Source organism: Hippoglossus stenolepis, chromosome 10 (assembly GCF_022539355.2).
Source record: "Hippoglossus stenolepis isolate QCI-W04-F060 chromosome 10, HSTE1.2, whole genome shotgun sequence".
Taxonomy (NCBI): domain Eukaryota; kingdom Metazoa; phylum Chordata; class Actinopteri; order Pleuronectiformes; family Pleuronectidae; genus Hippoglossus; species Hippoglossus stenolepis.
In genome coordinates this window covers 22,065,093-22,084,059 of record NC_061492.1, presented here as the reverse complement: position 1 = coordinate 22,084,059, position 18,967 = coordinate 22,065,093, and the positions used below count along the sequence as shown (strand labels likewise).

The 18,967-nt window shown below is 39.7% G+C and overlaps 1 protein-coding gene across 1 annotated transcript; it reads right to left on the bottom strand.

Annotated features, from left to right (window-relative positions):
- Positions 1 to 690: 690 nt before the first annotated feature.
- Positions 691 to 16,151, bottom strand: c9orf72 (C9orf72-SMCR8 complex subunit). Its single transcript, XM_035168490.2, has 10 exons — positions 15,964 to 16,151; positions 14,579 to 15,079; positions 13,139 to 13,234; positions 12,510 to 12,574; positions 11,846 to 11,918; positions 10,741 to 10,857; positions 9,609 to 9,844; positions 9,416 to 9,473; positions 8,645 to 8,754; positions 691 to 1,967 (listed from the first exon to the last, which is right to left on the bottom strand). The coding sequence occupies exons 2-10, from the start codon at positions 15,023 to 15,025 to the stop codon at positions 1,781 to 1,783; spliced, it is 1,389 nt and encodes a 462-aa protein (XP_035024381.1). The 5' UTR covers positions 15,026 to 15,079; positions 15,964 to 16,151; the 3' UTR covers positions 691 to 1,780.
- Between the last annotated feature and the right edge of the window lie 2,816 nt (positions 16,152 to 18,967).

The window sequence follows — 18,967 nt, the reverse complement described above, 5'->3', positions numbered from 1 at the left end:
TTTGAGTAAGATTTCCCTTTTTATTGGCAGTGCTGTTAAAGCTAGTGTTGAATCAGACGGCCCATCAAAGTACAGTTCTATAGACGTGCTAGCAGCTGTAGCATGTCAGTGTTTTAAGCTGAGTGCTAATGACACTGCTCACATGCTAATGTGAAGTAGGTATTGTTGTGGAACCATCCTCACTGTATATGCGACTATATATTATGCATAGTGTATATTACAGTATATCTGTACACCATTAGGAGAACAGTGCCTGTCTAATTCCACAGATACTCCATTCCATCTCTAAGCAGTACCCAAGGTCAGGTTATAGATAAAGGGCCAACCAACAGTACATTGTAGTGTCTATGTGAGGGACTTTCACATCTAACTCAGATGCCCAGACAGAGGGAAAGTCAATGGATCTCCACAATCATTAAGATTCATCCTGTCTCATGTATGTGTCTCATATTGACCACACTGAGTTTCCATTCCTGGAAATATCTCAAAGCTTTAAGTTAAAAGATCAGCTTCAAATCTGAAAGGGACCAAATCTATGGAGCTTGCAGTTTACGAAATCAAAATGAAACTATTGTGTCAGCTCTCAACATGTTTTGCAATTCTATTCTTACTTCAATCATATGCTTCCTCATTCCAAATGGGTCGGTCTGTGTTTACTGACTAAAGAAACTGAAAGCAGTCTAAAAGATGTGATGTTTGTTAGAGCAGTTTTTATTATTGATTGCCCCATCTGAACACTAAGACAAAAGTTCACTGTTACAACAAAGTGAATGAGTCTATTAAGTAAAAAGAAAAGGAGCAGATAAAGCAACAAACATGGTCTGCTAAACATATACAAGTGGAAAAAAAGGCTCCAGATTTAAAATTGTACACACATGCGGTATAATTGTAATATAATTATCGACTCAACATATAACAACCTCAAAATAATGAGCATTTTTGGAAGCATATTTTAAAAGCAAATAAACAAAACAGATTTACTTTAAGACACAAATGTCCTTATAATCCTGACAGCAAAGTTGGGTTCCTGTGGGAGGAAAATAAACCAGTGCAGATCCATTTACTGGACAACTATGTAAAGTCATTTATATAGACACTCTACAGAAAGAGATCTGCTTTATAACGAGAGATTGTGGTAAGATTTCATTAACAGACCCTCTGTGTTTTTTTCCAAATGCTAAAATTAGTCACAACCTTTTTTTAATGTCACCAGACCTGTTCACATTCAGCACACAGTCATAATTTGATTTTTTCTAACAGGCAATCCACAAGTTCAAAAGGTTCAAAGGCCAGTCAAGGTTGTTGTATAACACAGGCTGTGAAGAAAAAAAATAACTTGCTTTCATTAATATAATTTAATTTAAATTGCAAGTGTCCTGGTGGGCACCTCAGCCAATTTTAACACCATAAATTAATACACACCCTTTGTTAGCAGAAGGCAAAGAACACATGAATAATTCATTCCACAGAGAATAATTTATGTCGTCTTAAAATATTAAACTCACATTACGCTTACAGTTGATCAAGGCAATATATCAAAACATTAATTGTAATGGCTCATAACAGCAGCAACAATCAATCTTGTGTTGATCGACACACAAAAGGAAGGCAAAATGTTCTTTTCATTCCAGCAAAGCAGAAACAAATATTCAGGCTAATCTCACAAATCAACATCCGCATGCTTTAATGTAACATTGAGACAAATAAAAATAAAAACAATATCACAAAAAAATGTTTTAGTTAACTTTCCAATAAATAAAGTGCACATGAAGAATAAGAGTCACAAGGTCATGAGTACATCTCGCTCCTGCATGCTGGTGTAGAATGGCTTCCCAAACACAAACGAGTGCAGCCCCGCTCTCAGCTTCTCAGCGAAGGCCATTATGATGCTCAGGTCTCCCTCCACTGTCAGATCCAGGTCCGTCTTTAAATTGCGCAAGGATCTAAACGGCTTCTTCCCCTTTTGCCTGGGAAGGAAGGTGAGGAAATATTTATACTGTGGTGTAAGCGTAAACAACCTACAATACTCAGGGTCAGAGGATTTGCATTAGCATCTAGTTGGGTTGCAGCTGTGCACAGGAATGCTATGCCACTATGAATTATGTATGCCGCTACAGCATGGCAAGTGAGCATAAACAATCTTGTCAAGACACCTGGAAGATTGCACGCCCTTAGACATTAGATTGTTACCAACGCCATAAACAAGACCGCTTATATGCTTTCACCCGAGCACAAGAATAATGGTTTTGCTTGTGTGGTTAGTATTTTCTCAACAGTGAGGTATGTTCGTGTTTTTACTTTGTGTGGAAACATCTCATTTGGAAGCACTGTAAGGAGAAAGGAAAAAAAAATCTAATCGGTAATGCTTTGTGGCCACATTTGTCGTAATATTTAGTTTAACAAAATTTGTGATTTCTGTATAATTATATCTAAATAAACCCAAAATATAACAAAGGATCACTCTGATGTGTTGGTTCTAAGGTACAACCGCGTTGCACTGGTTGTCCATTCTCCTTTTCCTCCTGAATTTTAACTTCAGATAAATCTCTCTTTGAGAACTTAAAACTGTGCTTCAACTCTTGAGGCTCAACCACCGTTCTTGAGCCTTCCTGAAAAAGCTGAGCTTCACAAGCACTGATCCTAGAAATGTTAATGTCTGAAATGTAGTAGGATGCCAAGATAAATTTGGAGCAATGAAAGTGAAGTTTTGAAAGTAGAAAACAGTTTTTTTTCTTGATTGTGTGTGTGTGTGTCTGTGTGTGTTTGTTGTCTAAGTATTTTGCGAGCACATAGATTTGTGTTTCTACATAACTAAGAAATTAATTTAGAGTGCATATTATGTGTAAGAGAATCTTTGGTTTGGGTTTCTTAGAGCCAGGGTGTTAGGACACTGACAAATGAGCACTAACATTTAAATAAGGCAACATTTTTCTAAAGTTAGAGTAAGTAGAATAATAGTCTGAAACTTTATAGCTGATAATAAGAAATTTAAGCCTGGGTCAGGAGGTTACAGATAGTCAAGACTGACTAAATACTACTGTAGCATAAAGAAACACTTGCTGCAAGACTTTAAACATCTTTCACACACAAGAGCAAAGCAAGATGTGTAAAACTAGATTAAATATGGTGTGACTGCTGTCCTAAAAGGAGCGGAAAGGTCAGTCCACTGATGGCGAGCACACAAGGATGCGTCTAGCCCAGATGGAGCCTCGACCAAGTCACCACAGGGAGGATGGCATGAAAAAATGCAGAGATGCTAATGACATGGCGGACTGCAAAGTCTCGGATGAATTGTCTGGAATAAAGAAGGTGCTTCTGGAGCGGAGCCAGAAGGTGGTTACTGTAACCTTAAAGGGACCAGAGCGTGACTCAAGACACAATTATTCCTATTTCTTTTACAAGGTACTGAAGGGGGTCTCCAGAGAGCAGCTAAAGTCGATGGATTTAGTTGAGTGCAAAGCTAAAGTAGCAGTTTTTAACTTGTTTTATCACTGAGTGAACATTCTAGGAACTGACTGAAAGGTGAATTAATGTCAAATGTGGTGTGAGGCCATCAAAAGCCACCAGGTCACCTTACAACCTGGCATAGTCTCCATTTGTGTGCCTGCGGGGGGTAGAGAAATGAGAATTTCTTGTCAGTGATTAAAATGATGATCATAAAAGCATCATTTGGTGTTTTGATGATGATGATGTTGTCATGGCTGGCTGCACTCCAGAGTCTCTCAGGGTTGTGTGGCTGTGAAGCAATGGCATGTCCTTTACATCATTATGACTCAACACAGTATTCGCTTCAATCGGCACATAAAAGGGGAAGCAGTCATTCTCAGGTGATGCTGAGGATTCATCGTCCTGTGTTGCTAGACAACCAGCCACGTCTTCCTAGTTTCTTTCCAACATGAATTATTTGCCCTTTTTCTTACAAACCAGTGCTGTCCTGTGATGCAAGGCTCAGCTGTTTATTTTTTATTTATTGTCTATAAAATTACAGAAACTGCCAGTCGTAGTTTACCACAGCTCAAAGTATTGTCTTCCACATTCTTGTTTTGTCTGACCAACAGTCCAGTAACAAATATTCCTTTAAAAATGATTTATAAAACAGAAATGTAGCATATGCTTATATTGAAATTGCAGCCAGTATTTCAAATAGAATTTGATTTTATCTGTAGCACCTGCAACTGCAGGGGGCAGCTCAGGTCAGGCCAATAATCCAAGTATTGGCACACCATGCAGAATCCTCTCATGTGCACCGTGTACCATAAACAGTGAGTGCCGGTGTTCTGCCGAGTTCTGCCTGCCTGCTGAGGACTACATGCTCATTTAGCTGGTGCTAAACTCAAGCACAGACTTTTTATACTCCTCTCTACATACATATACATCATTTGGATTGTCCCTTTTGAAAGACAAAAGCCGAAGCAGGGGAATACGAAAATGATTCAAATGACAAACGACTCAAGTGACCTTTTTTTTTTTAACCAGACTGAAAACGTCAAACGTTTGACTGTGTGATGTTGGGTTATTTTCTGATAAAGCCCGGCAGGTTTTTTTAAGTGAGAACATTTCTGCTATTCTGGTCTTACAGAGAAGCACAAAGTCAGATCATGAAAATAGACAATAGGGATCAGGTCTGATAAGCGGTTAAAGGAGGGATGATGGTAGATACCTTCCCTTTAAACCAGAATGATCAAAAAACCATCCCCCCATCCCCCTGTGTGAGAGAGATGTGTGTACAGATTGAGAATTTGCAGGAGAAAAGCTAGTGCTGTTATCAAAAACGTTTAATTCTGCAATTTAATTAAGTATATCATGTAAAATTTTAAAACTGCCTGCTCATGCTACATTTGCGTAGGCGGGACCTGGAGCAAATAGGAGATCAGAGCAGAGACATGGTCAGAAGCACTCAGTAAATACCGGTCAGAAAGGCATCCAAAAGAACAGGAGGACAGTGCTTTGTGCCTCTCTTTCCCTCGCTGTGTCAGATTGATGATCAGCAGCACTGGGAGAAGTCCTACCCACAATGGTGGCCGTTAAAACATCCATTACGATTTTACCATCTTCAGAAGCCAGGATTCAAGATTTAGCATAAAATCAGTAGATACACTATCACTGGGTAAAATCAAACAACAAGCATACAGTTGTCTACTGTAGGTGAGAAACACTGCTTAGAAAGATTCACACCAAGTTCCATCCATGTGTTGTTCAATTATTTTACAAACAAAAATGATATACACACACACGTGTATATATATATATATATATATATATATATATATATATATATATATATATATATATATATATTAGGGCTGGGCAAGTTAACTAGTTATAATCGCGTTAACTCATCAATTATTTAACGGCAACAATTATTTTATCGCGCATTAGCGCAGGTTTTATTATTTATTGTATTATTGTAAAAGTCTGTTGCTCACAGGCTTTTATTTTGTGAAAGTCTGTTGCTGACTGCTGCGGAACCGGAAAAGAAAAGAATTGGCGAATAAACAAACATGGAGAAGATTTTTACATGGCCAGCCTTTTCATTTTAAGTTCTTCCAGGCCAGTAGTCGACAGAACCAAAGTTATTTGTAACCACTGCCAAGTTGAATTTTCTTATCACCGGAGTACTTCCAGTCTAAAATATCACCTAAATGCAAAACACACAGTTGATACCAGCAAATCATTCAACGAAACAGACAGTGGAGCGAGGCTTCGGCTAACCCTTTTGATCATGTCCCCTGCTTCGCGCACAGTCTCCAGCGTTCTGTCACAGTATCTCTGCATAACAATGCATTTGACAATGTCCTGGCCAAGTGCAGAAAGGTTGTGGGGCACTTTAAACACAGTCCAACAAGTGCAGCAGAATTAGAGCAACAACAAGTTGAACATGGACAGAAGAAGGAGTCGCTTATGCAAGACGTTCAAACCAGATGGCATTCTACTCTGGACATGATAAAAAGCATCCGCAGAAACGAACAGCCACTGAGGGACGTCCTCACCACAAACACCAAGATTGTCATGCCAACTACAGCTGAAATGGACAAACTGCAGAGGTTGGAAACGCTACTGGAGCCTTGCAGGTATGTTTTACATCATATTTCTCACTATCCTGTCTGAGTGCATGTAAGAGAGAAATAGTGTAAATGTGTAAATGCAGCATGAATATGTAGAGGATATTTTTTGTGTATACTGTACTGTGAATGCAATTTATTTTTGACTGAAGTGGAGTTGATTTTCTGTTGCAGGTATTTGACTGAACTTTTGGGAGGAGAAAAGTATGTCTCATGCTCTGTGCCTGCTTTTTGCCATCTGTCCCGGGTGATGGAGAGCTCAGGTGATGACCCTGCCTACGTGACCAGGTTCAAGTCTACATTCAGAAATGACATGGAGACACGCAAGGGAAATGCCAACATTGCATATCTGAAGATTGCTACTGCATTGGACCCTAGATTCAAGGACCTCAAGTGTATACCCAGAGCTGAGTGAGGAGTGAGGTGTGGGCCTCAGTCACCAACTTAGTCAAGGAACAGAGGGTTATTGCAGAGAAACCTAGGGAAGAAAAAAACTCAGAGCCACCAAAAAAAAAGTTAACCCTATTGGCTGTTTCATCTGAGTCTGATTCTGAACAGGAAGAAGACTCAATTGAGAACAGTGTGCGTCAATACAGAGCAGAGCCCGCCATCAGTTCAGATTCCTGTCCATTAGAGTGGTGGTCCAAACATGCAGGCTCACACAGCAGGCTGGCCCCCTATGCACAGAAGTACTTGGCCACACCGGCAACCTCCGTCCCCTGCGAAAGGTTGTTTTCTCTTGCTGGTCATATTGTCCAGAACAAGAGAGCTTCTTTATCATCTGAAAATGTAAATAATCTGGTGTGCCTTAGCAACTGGCTTAGTGCAGAGGAGTAAAAAACATCAAGTTTTAGGAATCTACAAACTGCACTGAAAGTGTTTTCTGGTTCTTTTTTGACCAAAGGAAATCCAGTATAAACATGGACTTTACAGACTAGTCCTCTGCACAGTAAATGCCAGCCGTGAACTTTTTGGTGCTTCACCACACTCTAACATTAATGCCCTGGCAGTGGAAATAAGCTTTAGTTTTGTGTTTGTTTTGATAACATTGTTTAAGTTGAGATTTACACAAAGTATTTATTTTATTTAACTGCTACTATATAAAAATGCTGATGTTAAGTGTTTGTTTGCACAACAAATGTTATGGCACTTTAGTTCATATGGCAGTACATTTAAAATAACAGTGTCAAGTTCTAGGAATTGACAAACTGCACTGAAAGTGTTTTCTGGTGTCTCACCCTAACAGGGACATTTGGTACTAGACTGGTTATGCTGCTCCCTGAAGAAAGTAAAATGTTTCTGCTGTTACCTCAGAAATTGCCTGTTTTAATGATATGATTGTGGCCAGTTTTTTTCTTTTTCATAACAAACAGGATAACATTAATGCCCTGGCAGTGGCAATGAGCTTTAATTTTGTATTTGCTTTGATAACATTGTTTAAGTTGAGATTTACACTGAATATTTTATTTAACTGCTACTGTATTAAAATGCTGATGTTAAAAGTGTTTGCACAACAAATGTTATGGCACTTTCGTTCATATGGCAGAACATTTAAAATAAAAGTGCGCTATACACTACTTTTGAATTCATTATTGGATTTTGCGTATACAAATGCGATTAATCGTGATTAATCAGGGAAATCATGCGATTAATCAGGATTAAAACTTTTAATTGTTGCCCAGCCCTAATATATATATATATATATAGAAGAAGAAAAAAGAAACAGATTCTTGATTATTCTTGTGCTACACGTCACGACTACACATTCAGCACAGGCTGAGCGATGACTCATCCGATCATGAGTTGCCTTTGCTGCTCAGCAGAAAGGTGCCTGTGTTCTCTGTACTTCCCCTGAATGGTAACCCGACCATGTGTTCCTTTTTCTCTGTATATGACGTACTGCTATTCAGCTTCATCTGTTCATTAAGTGTCTGTTTTACACCTCCGGTAAACTGAATCGCTATAACTTCACCATGTTCACATGCATTTCAAAGCAATACACAGTTATTACCAGTAAAGTCACACCCCTCTCTGCACTCGGAGCTCTGAGAGTGTGTTCCTCTCCTCTATTTACCTAATGGTGTTTGAGATTTGGTTCAGCTGGGTCCTCACCCAGGACTAACAGCTGTTCCACAGCTGGAGTCAGTGTTATCTGGTCCCTTTCACCATGTATTTGGTAATTTGTCACTAGGGGGTTGCCATATCCTCACCCCTGTACAGCCAAACCTCACAGATAAGATGAACAGATGCAGAAAAAAAAATCACTGACCTGACTATTTTGACTCTAAGCTTCAGAACAGTACGTGTGTTACATCAGGCTACAGATGACAGGGCTTAAAGTTATTTCTGGCTGTGTGTCCTGTGGGGGGCCAGCGGTGATCAGTGATGATGTTCTAAGCAAGGGTAATGGCTGTACCGCAGTGTAGTAAAAACAAAGACAGAATGCAATTGAACTATTAGATTTGGTATTTTGATTTTTCATTTGTTTCTTTTTGTTGCAGCTTGTGTGAGTGCCGTGTCAATAGCCACATGTTAATCCCTTTCGTTATTTGAATTGTAGTTGTATTAGTGAGAACTCTTACGTTTCGTCCTCGATGTACTTGAGCAGTGTGAGGGCTTTCCTGTGGAGCAGCAGCAGGAACTGGGCCAGATAGGTGCTCCGCAGGGACAGGCCCGGCTTCAGCATGAACACCTGGGTACAACACAGGATGTCAATTAGAAGTCTGGGCTACAAAAGAAAAGATTAGAATATTACACATCCCCCCTTCCTTCTTTGTGCTAACCTTGAGAAAAAAACTATTGCTGTTGTCATGAGAAAAACGTGTAAGCACAACTCTGGGGTCACTTTCATGGAAAGATGATGGGTTGCGACCCTTGGGAATAAATTCTTATGCTTAGAACCTATGGGCTCTAGAGATTACGTCAGTGTTATGGAGGCTCAAGTTTCAAGTACGAGCTGCAGCCAGGAATAAACTTTGAGGCTATTTCAAACAATACGTTGATGTAATATAATATATAATAGTTCTTATACTTATTTGTACTTATAACACTTATATACTTGGATACAATAAGTAAACTAGAATTACTGCACTGCGGTTGTATGCCTCCGCTAACCAGTGCAGTTTCTGTGTACATATTACTTATGTACATTCACAGTGGTCAAAGGTCAGTGACCTTATATGAATCTGGGAAAAAAAAGTATTTTGAAATCTGTACACAGAAACTGCACTGGTTAGCAGAGGCATACAACCGCAGTGCGGTAATTCTAGTTTTCTCCCCATGACTTGATTAAGATGACTTACTTTCCCTTTTTAGAGGGACAACAAAAAATAAAAATGTTGCTATAGACTTACCTCGTCGATAAATGACTTCACCAAAGTGTCATTATGCATTACGTCCTGAAATATATTCCTAAGAATAAAGACATAGAAGTTACAATGTTAAATTTGAGCGGGAGAAAAGTACACCTTTTCTTCTTCCACGTCCTGGGAAGTGTAAAAAAGTGCAAATTAAAATTGTATATCAATGGATATGTTTATGTCTTACAGGTCAGGTGTGAAGGATTCATCAGTGTGAATGACTGTGTCTGGGGGTATGTCCTCCTCGCTGTCCGTCTTCCAGAGCGTGCTCAGCTCTGACCGCATGTAGCGCCGCTGGTTGTACATGTGCTCGTGGCACGGTGGCATCTGCTTTACAGTGTTGATGTCGACGTCGATGTGAGTGGTTGGGTACGGTGAGTAGAGCACCTGGCGGAAGGGCAGGACAAAGCTGCCCGTGGAGTCCTGGGAATAAAAAAATAAAAAACCTTATGAAACATGTATCGACAACCTGCCAACACTGGAATAATCTTACAACCTGCTATGATCATCTTTTAATGTGATGTGTGATAACATGTTAATATTATTCATGTCTTGACCCAATTTAAAGAGCACAGGACACACGGTGTTTATAAAAGAAGAAACAACAACAACAATAGGGAGAAAAGCAAAAAGGAAGCAGACGCTTATAGAAATGCAAAACAAAAAAAAAGGGTGAATATCAGAGTAGCTTTTCAAAAACATTCTGTCTATGTCACATATGTGTGAAGAAGCTTTAATAAATAATTCCACATTCTGCAAGCAAGGAGATTCCAATATCCTTTTCTGTTGTTTCTCCCTAGGCCAATTCTTCTTGTCTCTCACTGTATTTTACATGGAAATGTAAAATAAGATCCACAACACAGCCAGCATGTTCTATGCCGACTGTGTTGATGGAACGAACAACTCTACCGAGCTTTCTGCTGATTGTTTTGCTGCTCTCATTCCTGTGGACTTCCTACACAGCGTTATACCCTATAGCGTAAATAGTCTGGCAACTTTTCTAAAACCACAAACTAACTGAACTAGAACAAACCAAGAAAAAAACTAGATGTGCCATTATCCTACTTTGCATATTGCAGTTGCCCTAGTAAAACTTAAAACCTTATGGAGACCACATTAAAAAAGCTCAGATGAAACAGATCTGAATCTTGTGCAGTGTTGTAATAAAGAATATCTTAATGCAACTATTTCAGGTCTGAAGAAAAACCAGACCAAACCAGTCAGAACACGGACTGGGCGAGATCACACAAGCAGGCAAAAGAAAGCACCAGGTTCTAATTCAAACCACATTATACTAATGAGAGGGAACTGGTGACTACCTTGAGCAGACCCTGTACAAACAGGCCTGTGTCATATTTAAAGGAAGAATCCGCCTTGCAGAGACGAGAGCACTTCCTCTCGGCCGGGGTGAGGAAGACACAGAGCGTTCGCACAATCTGCAAGAAAACACGGTCACACTTGTCAAAAAAAGAACTTTCAATAGAGGAACAGCTTTGGACATTTTAGAACAAAACAGAACCGGAATGAAACTGTTTGACACAATAGGGGTTGTGTAAGGTTATGCAATCATGTTGTATTTAATATTCTTTTTCCAAACAAGGGCAGAAAATAAACAGCCTTTTGTTGATTGTTGGATTGAAACAAAGGTGAATTGCTGCAAAATCAGCACAGAAATTACTGAAGAAGCTTATTTTTGCTTTCAGAGCTTAATCTGGCTTGAGGCTACCTGGTAGATACAAATAAAGATCTTGTTTTAATTAGTGCTCAGTTCAGGCCTCAAGCCAAATAAACTACAGTTAAGACTGTGCAGGCTTTTGATGTTCATTGGGCAAACTAAAGCTGTTGCTGGTTGCAACTTGTTTTGTTTTTAAATTGTATGTGTGATCAACATCTTACACGGTGTTTGTTTACATATGGTTGTATTGTTCTTACACATAGTTTGTTCCTTGTGGTTGTTTGATTTTGATAGGATGTTGGAGCTACATTATTGTTTTTATTGATGATAAATATATTATTTAAATATAAAGCTTAGTGAAATTATTTCAGTTTGTTTATCAGTACTATTTGAACATTGTCAGCACATTTATAATACCATGATAGCACTGATACTGTGATGATAATCTGGTTCCCTATAATCGTGATACAACATTTTCACATTGTTTCACCTCAAACTGTTCATAGCTTCTACTGAAGACCGCTGTGAAAACTATATAGTGTGCATTCATCAAATTTCCTTCTCATTTATTGTGCTCAACTTGTCTTGTTTTAATTCAGACATCCTCTCTTTAAAAATTGCTGTTGCAGCAGTAACTGTGTTTCCGATCCCAGACTGAGAAATTCCCTGAACAGCACAAAACAACGTTTCAGACTGTGCAGATGGATTCCAAATGTCGTCTGTGTGCAGCACTAATCCAGTGAACTTACCTTATTTACTTTCTCTGGGTTGCTTCCAACTACGATTGAACAGCCGCATGTCTGCAGATGAGAGCTGATGGCCCTGAACCAAAGAGACCAAAACATGCTAATTAGAACCAATTCGCTTCATTAGCGCTACTGTAATTATTAGTGACAGCTTTTAGGAACGATCACTTCGACAGAGGAACTAATCCCTGAAAAAGTGTTTACAAGGAAGAATTAAGAAAGCAACTGGCTCCGGGTTCATGGCAAGTTACATTCATAATTGTGTTTAAAAAGTGTACATATTTACTCATGTAGTTTGCTTGAGATTCTGGTCTTTTGACAATATTTCAAAGAGTTCAATTATTTGATCAGTCTCAAATAAGTTCGGCTTGACGTTTTTTTTCCAATTAAACATCTTAATAGGTTTTAGATCCAGGTAAACACGTTCCAGTTTCCAGATACTTTATCATGTCCACAGGATGTAGAACAAATCCTGTGCAGCTCGGAGCAATCAGCAGTGTCATTGTCAGAATGGACTCTCAATGCTTTACTGCGATTTAGCTTTCATTCTTTCTCTGGAGGAAACTTCGGTAAAGGGGAGAGTCATTACTCATCATTGGTAGGTTGATGGGTGTTAAATGGGCACCGTTCATCATCTGTATCCATTTGCCTGTACCGGAGCGCTTACTTGTGGAGGAAATCCTCGTGGCAGCTGTCCCCGATGTCATCATCATTTAGCACCGTGTCTTTTATCTGTTCAGCAGGAGCAAAAAACAAATGAGTCAATTTTAAAATGAAAATTGGTCTCAACAAAAACAAAAGTGCTGGTGGGCACATTTGCAGGAAGAATAATGAAAATAAGAAACACCAAAACATCAAAACAACAGCGGGAGAAGGATTGTGGGAAGCTTCTTTGTGCTACTTTTTTTTGTTGCATTACGGGAACAAATGTGTTGAATCACACCGGGTGGTAAACTAGGCAGAGAACCTGGATAATTCAAGCCTCTTGAAATAGAGGCCATTTAAACCTGTGCAAGAATGAAATTGTGGAAATTTGCCAAAATTAGAGACAAAAGATTTTGTTCAGGATTTCATGCGAGTGTGTTTCAACATGGGACCCAGCTCCTTTCAGTTCCTGCCACCACGATGTTCACATCATAAACTGTTATGTCCCCCTTCACTTTAAAACATTTAGGTGGCAAGATTTATTAAGGCCTTTGGATTCAATAATGAATGTTAACAATGTGAGCCATCCTTAATTTATTTTACATTCATTACAGGGGTGTGTGTGTGCGTGCCTGCGTGTGTGTTGCTCACATCTATATCCTCTGGCACGCTGTGTGACTTCATAGAGGCCAACAACTCCATGATAGGGACAATCTCCAAGCTCAACACTGAGATGATGTTGTAGCCCTGAAGTTGAAGGAAACATGAAACAGTAAAGGTAAACTCTGCACAAATACTGAAACCACAGTGTAGTGACTCTTTTTTATCATTCTGGATTTCATAACTAATCTGTGTACCTGCTCAGCATAGTGCTTGACAGTTGGATGCATCATTCTCAAAATAAGGAAAAAAACAACAGATGAAGGAGTATTTTTAGAATATTTAGAATCGGGTGGACAAAATAAAATACATCATAAATAGACTGATAAAGCAGCCTGGTCGATTTTACACAGTGTGTCCTCCAAAGAGCAATGATCTGTTTATTTTGTCATTGTAAAATGTCACACTGTCACAATGTCACAATTTAAGAAAAAGTAAATATAGAAAAGGGCTTCATATCTACATGAAGCATTTATGTGTGCAGATATAAATATATAAAATGAATACATTTTTCTTGTACTTCAGCTCTTATGTAAATGATTAAGTATTGCAACTTCAAACACACCTCAAAATGTGTGTTATATTTGGACAATCAGAGTTGGATACTGCTTGAACATTTTTGTATCAATACATTATATGACTGATGTTACACTTAAACTAATACCAAAACGAAAACAATCTTTCTGTTATTATGTTAAATGAAAAACAGTAAATGCCCTTGTTTATTTAAGAGAAGTCCAGTTTCTCAGCCATTAAAACAAGCAGCAGTACAAGAACTGACTTTTTGTTTCAGTTTAGTGACTGTGCCAAAAAGAACTGACAATGGATACTCTAAAGCCAGTAAGCCACATTTGCTTGCTATAAGAGCCCTGGAAACCGGGACTATGGTTTATATAGTTTCTCAACGCACCTCAACAAAACTAACAGAGCAGTAAACAGGCCAAACTGTAGGTGCATCGGGCGAAATAAAGCCCTGCTGCAATATTTATGTCAGGAGGAGCAGTCTGACAAGAGGGACGCAGTAAAACTAACAATAGTGATAAAGCTGCACAACACAGGAGATTGATAAATAGGCCTGTACAGCAGTATCTGCGGTGGTGATGTGTTTTGAAGCGCAGTGTCTCAGGATGCTTTGTCTGCCCTTATTATTACCTACTCACTTGCTGTCTCTGCAGGAGCTCTCAGAACTAATTAGCGAACTTACTCCTTTCTGTTGGGAGACAGCAACTTTCTTATTCTGCCAATGTTGTTGCAGTCCCAAACGGATGACACAGCTGATAGATTTCTTAATACCCCTTTAAAATAGGAAAGTAAGGGTGGATATGAATGATGATAAGTATATTTTACAAGCGTAAAGTGTAAATCTTTGTTAACTATTGTGTGAATATTAAGCCGATGTCCAGGAGTGAGAGCTTAAAGGATCAGTGGTACCTTCTGCATCCAAATGCGGCCCTTGCGGATGGCGTGTTTTAGCCTCTCCACGCAGATGGTGTGCAGAGGCAGGTAGAAGGCCAGCTCTGTCTGCGGCAGGATGATGGACAAGGCACACGTGTTCTTGTCCCCCTTCAGTTCACCGTCGAAGATGAGGGACACAATGATGACGCCCTTTTCTGCCAGGACGAAGAACTTCACATCCACGGCGCCACACTCCGCACTGCGGAGAATCTCCCCATTGAGAGTGTGATTGGCCAGAAAGGTGACCTCTCCATCACTGAGGAACATCAGTTGGTCGCCCTTCGGTGACCAGATGTGTCGCACGCGTGGACCCAGGATGTTGTCCCAGTAGGCAAAGGTGGCAGCCAGCAGTGGACATTCTCCCTCTACTGCGACTTCAGACTTTGCCACAGCAGGTGACTGGGGTGGACAGCCGGAAGACATTGGAGAGGTTTGAAGACCTCACTGTTTTCTGTAAGTCCTAATGATATTCAACCTCTGGCAACACAAGAAACAACAGTTGTTTTTAATGGTACTTGTCAATTACACGATTGTCATCATATTTAAGTTTAGATTGTGGGAAAACAGTTTGGTTCGCTGAATCGCACAATGATCAGAACTAAATGCTTGAAATACATGTAGGGAAATCTAATCATACTTCTCTGTGTAAATGAAAGTGATACGTTTTGCTACTATAAAACCCACAACTTCTCTTTTTCTCTAACAATGTCTAGTTGGACGAAGTGAAAACCAGAGCATGAATAAATGAAAGCAAGTTTTCTGTAAGGTTGGACCAAACTCCGTGCAAAGAAACGGCATTTTTAAATTTAATTTAATTTCTACAAAATAAACAAAGAGTAAGCTACTCAACAAATAGCATATGCTTACCAGTCAGGTCTTCTTTTGAATTCGGCATATATAATTTAAACATTAGCATTTTATATTCTGTAAATTATTTCGATATATTTTTTACCTTTCTATCCATGTCCTTGATTAGATAGTAGAGTTTTGCCGGAATGCTTGAGAGATCAGGCGTAGCAGACAAATACAGAAGGACGATAAATAAGATATTAAACTGCTGTTTGACTGAACATGTGTTTTCCCAATTGACCAGCTTCATTGGTGATCAAAGATTTGTAGTTTTCTTGTCACCAGGTAGCTACGTTTATCCACAGCGAGCTATGCAGCTTTGTTTTAACAGTTTGCGAATATTTCATAACATATGATCACAAATAAGACCACAGGTAAGTAGGCGGTGGCTCCAGACTTACGTTCTGAGGCCGTTTGACCAGATAATATTCTGCAGTAGTGCTAACTCTGGGCTAGCTTGCTAACTAGCGTTAGCAGAACAGTGACAGTGGATTCACATCGCTATAACTTACCTGTTCGGGTTTTTCAGCGCCACGCGAATATTTTTCAAAGTGTCACTGCACGGCCATCATTTCATTTCTGTTTCTTCCACAGCTCGTAACACTTTAATGCTCCTTAGCCAACTGTATATGTTGTTGTCTTTCAATCACTTCCCTGTACGTCACTCCTACGCAGCACGTACGTCACCAGCTGACAGGAGTGCACAGCGCCCTCTGGCGAACGGGACGCGGCAATGACCTGTGAGTCAATGATGTCATTTTTTTATTCCAGGCTCCCACCTGCAGAAACACGAGATATTTTAATTCATTTACACGGAGCCTGCACATCTGAATGGTGTTATCTGCAGGGAGAAACCTTTGTGCTTGCCTTTACATGTCACGTTTCTCAGGATTCTGTGATGATGGCACCGTACTTCAGTCCTGGAGACCTGATACTGCTGTCTCTCTTTTTTATTTCCCCCTAAGTCACACGTCTGTAAATTGCAATCACGACATCTCCCAGGAGCATCATGGCTGCAGATCTCTAGAAGGGAAGCCTCACGTGTCAACAGATAATAATGTGATTGTGCTTTTTCCTTTAGGACATACCTGACGTTGTCCAATGTGTGAGAATATCAAACACCTTTACGGCTGAGGATCAGAGCATCCTTTGCAGTTGTCAGGTGAGCATCTCCGCAAACCCAAATAAGGGTGAAGTAATACAAGCACAAATACCTTCACACCTATTCTCTGTGTATTCATCTACATACTGTACACACACCTAATTTGCAGTGTTGGACCCATTGGCCTCAGCAGGACACTAATGAGACGGCCGCCGCTGTGGGCTCCAAATGGCTCGTCAGCAATTAAGAGGCTGAGCTGCTTGTGCAAACAGTGAGTCTTCATTTTATAACATAATTACATCTTGTCGGTGAAAAATGTGCAGTCAGCTGTGCGGCCATCTCCGCTGTCTTCGGTGATGTGGTGTCTCAGTCCTGAACCGCTTCTATACTTTGTCCTGCAGCTGGTGTCTCATCAGTCCGTCTTTGGCTGCTGTTTTCAATTTCTTCCGAGGCCCCTTGTGGCCTGTTGCAATCCAGGACTGCAATTCTCACTGAGTAAACTATAGTGGGGGGGGTACAAATACCATGCAGCTGTTCTCCACAGGCTTTGTAGCCTCTTCTTTTTTCCGTTTTCAGCTCAATTCCAATGATAAACCTCCTCTAGATTAAAATAACACAAAGACTTTTACACTCTATTTCTTGCACACATAAAATGCACCAGATAAAATATGTGAATCAGTGAACATTAGAATCAATCAATCAGGCTTTATCGATGCAACACTTTTCGGACAAACGTAATGTAACACAAAGTGTTTTTACTTAACCCCCCCAATGCACACACACACACACACACACACACACACACACACACACACACACACACACACACACACACACACATACATACATACATAGATACATTTTTTGCTTATAATAGAAACATTGAAGAGAACAGATATAGATAGAAAAATAAATGCCAAAGGATGAATGATTAAAATTCTTAAAGAATGTATCAAAGTGAGTAAAATCTAAGATAAAATATAACGTATTAAAAGGAAAAGAATCTGGAAATAATAAAATAAGTTAATTTAAAAGGATACACAGACTCAAATATAAATAATTAGAAGTGCCAGTGGGTAGATTGTGTCACCTTGAACCGAGCTGCTCCAGTCTTTATGCTAAGCTAACAGGCTGTATGTTCTAGCTTTAAATGTCATGTAAAAACATCTTTCGTCAAACAGGGCTAATTTTACATCATAAAACATTCCCTCATACCGCTCTCCTTCCATACTATCTTATTGCTGACATTATTTATTCTTGAGCAGTTCTGTGACTTTCCTTCCCTGTGCTCTGTCAGAGTGGCTGCTCCTGTGCCACATGAACAACAAGCCACTGAAAGTAGCTGAGTTTTGTTTGTTTGTTTGTTCTACAGAGCTCAGCAGCAGCGAACTTGGACTCTACGTGTGGACGGTCAGCAGCGAGCCAGTGTGCTGAAAGAAGTTGGCTGAAGTTTTCAAGGTCACTGACTGTCAACAGTCATTCACAACAAGCTGTGTAGCTGCTGGCCACCGCGATGTGACTGCACTGTGAGAACAGCCTTGCTGCTGCAACAGAGGTGAGGGGCTGACTTCAGTGGAGTCTACCCACCTCTCTGAATTTTTCAAAGACACAACAGTCATAATTTGCAAAATTTTCCAGGAGAACATTTGTAGAGCTATTTAAATATTAATGCAACATGTTATTTTGATGATTCTCTAATCTTGTGGATTATCTATTCATGGAACCACCTCTTATTTATGCATCTCCTTTTCCCTGCCCTGATGAAGACCCTGCAACGTAGAAATAGGTCTTTATTTTTAACTATTATAATACCACACTAAAGGGACGTCATTATACCTCATCACCTTGCTTTACATAAAAGTGCCTCAAGATCTATTCCCCTCCTCTTATAATTCTTTTCATCTTCAAAGGCACCTTAAGGTTCCTGGATCAAAAACCTGGAGAAACGCATTGAGCACTTGGCTTTTGTGTCCACTTCGAATCCTCACATATGACGTTTGGAGAACGATTAACTTCATTATTTGGTTTAAGAACAAGATTACAATACATTTTATATGCTCTGTCTATTTGAGATTTATGCTTCCATATTAGCCCTTGCTACCCAACCACTGTGTGTTGGAATAATGATGTAACATGATGATCTGGTAGCGAAAATACATTACATAGATTAGAAACTTCCAGCCACGGAGCACCTGAAAAGACCACAACAAAGATGCAATCAGATTGTAGACTAACCACCCACAGACAGAACAGGCTCCAACGATAACCAGTTTAATGGCTCTGTTACAGCCCCGTAATAGTATTACCTGCTGCTTGCAGGTTTTCTTTGCACCAGGGCCAATGGGCTTGGACAATCTTGTACATCACCACATTATCCTTGTGTCTCTAAGAACCAAGTCATTAAATGCTAATGA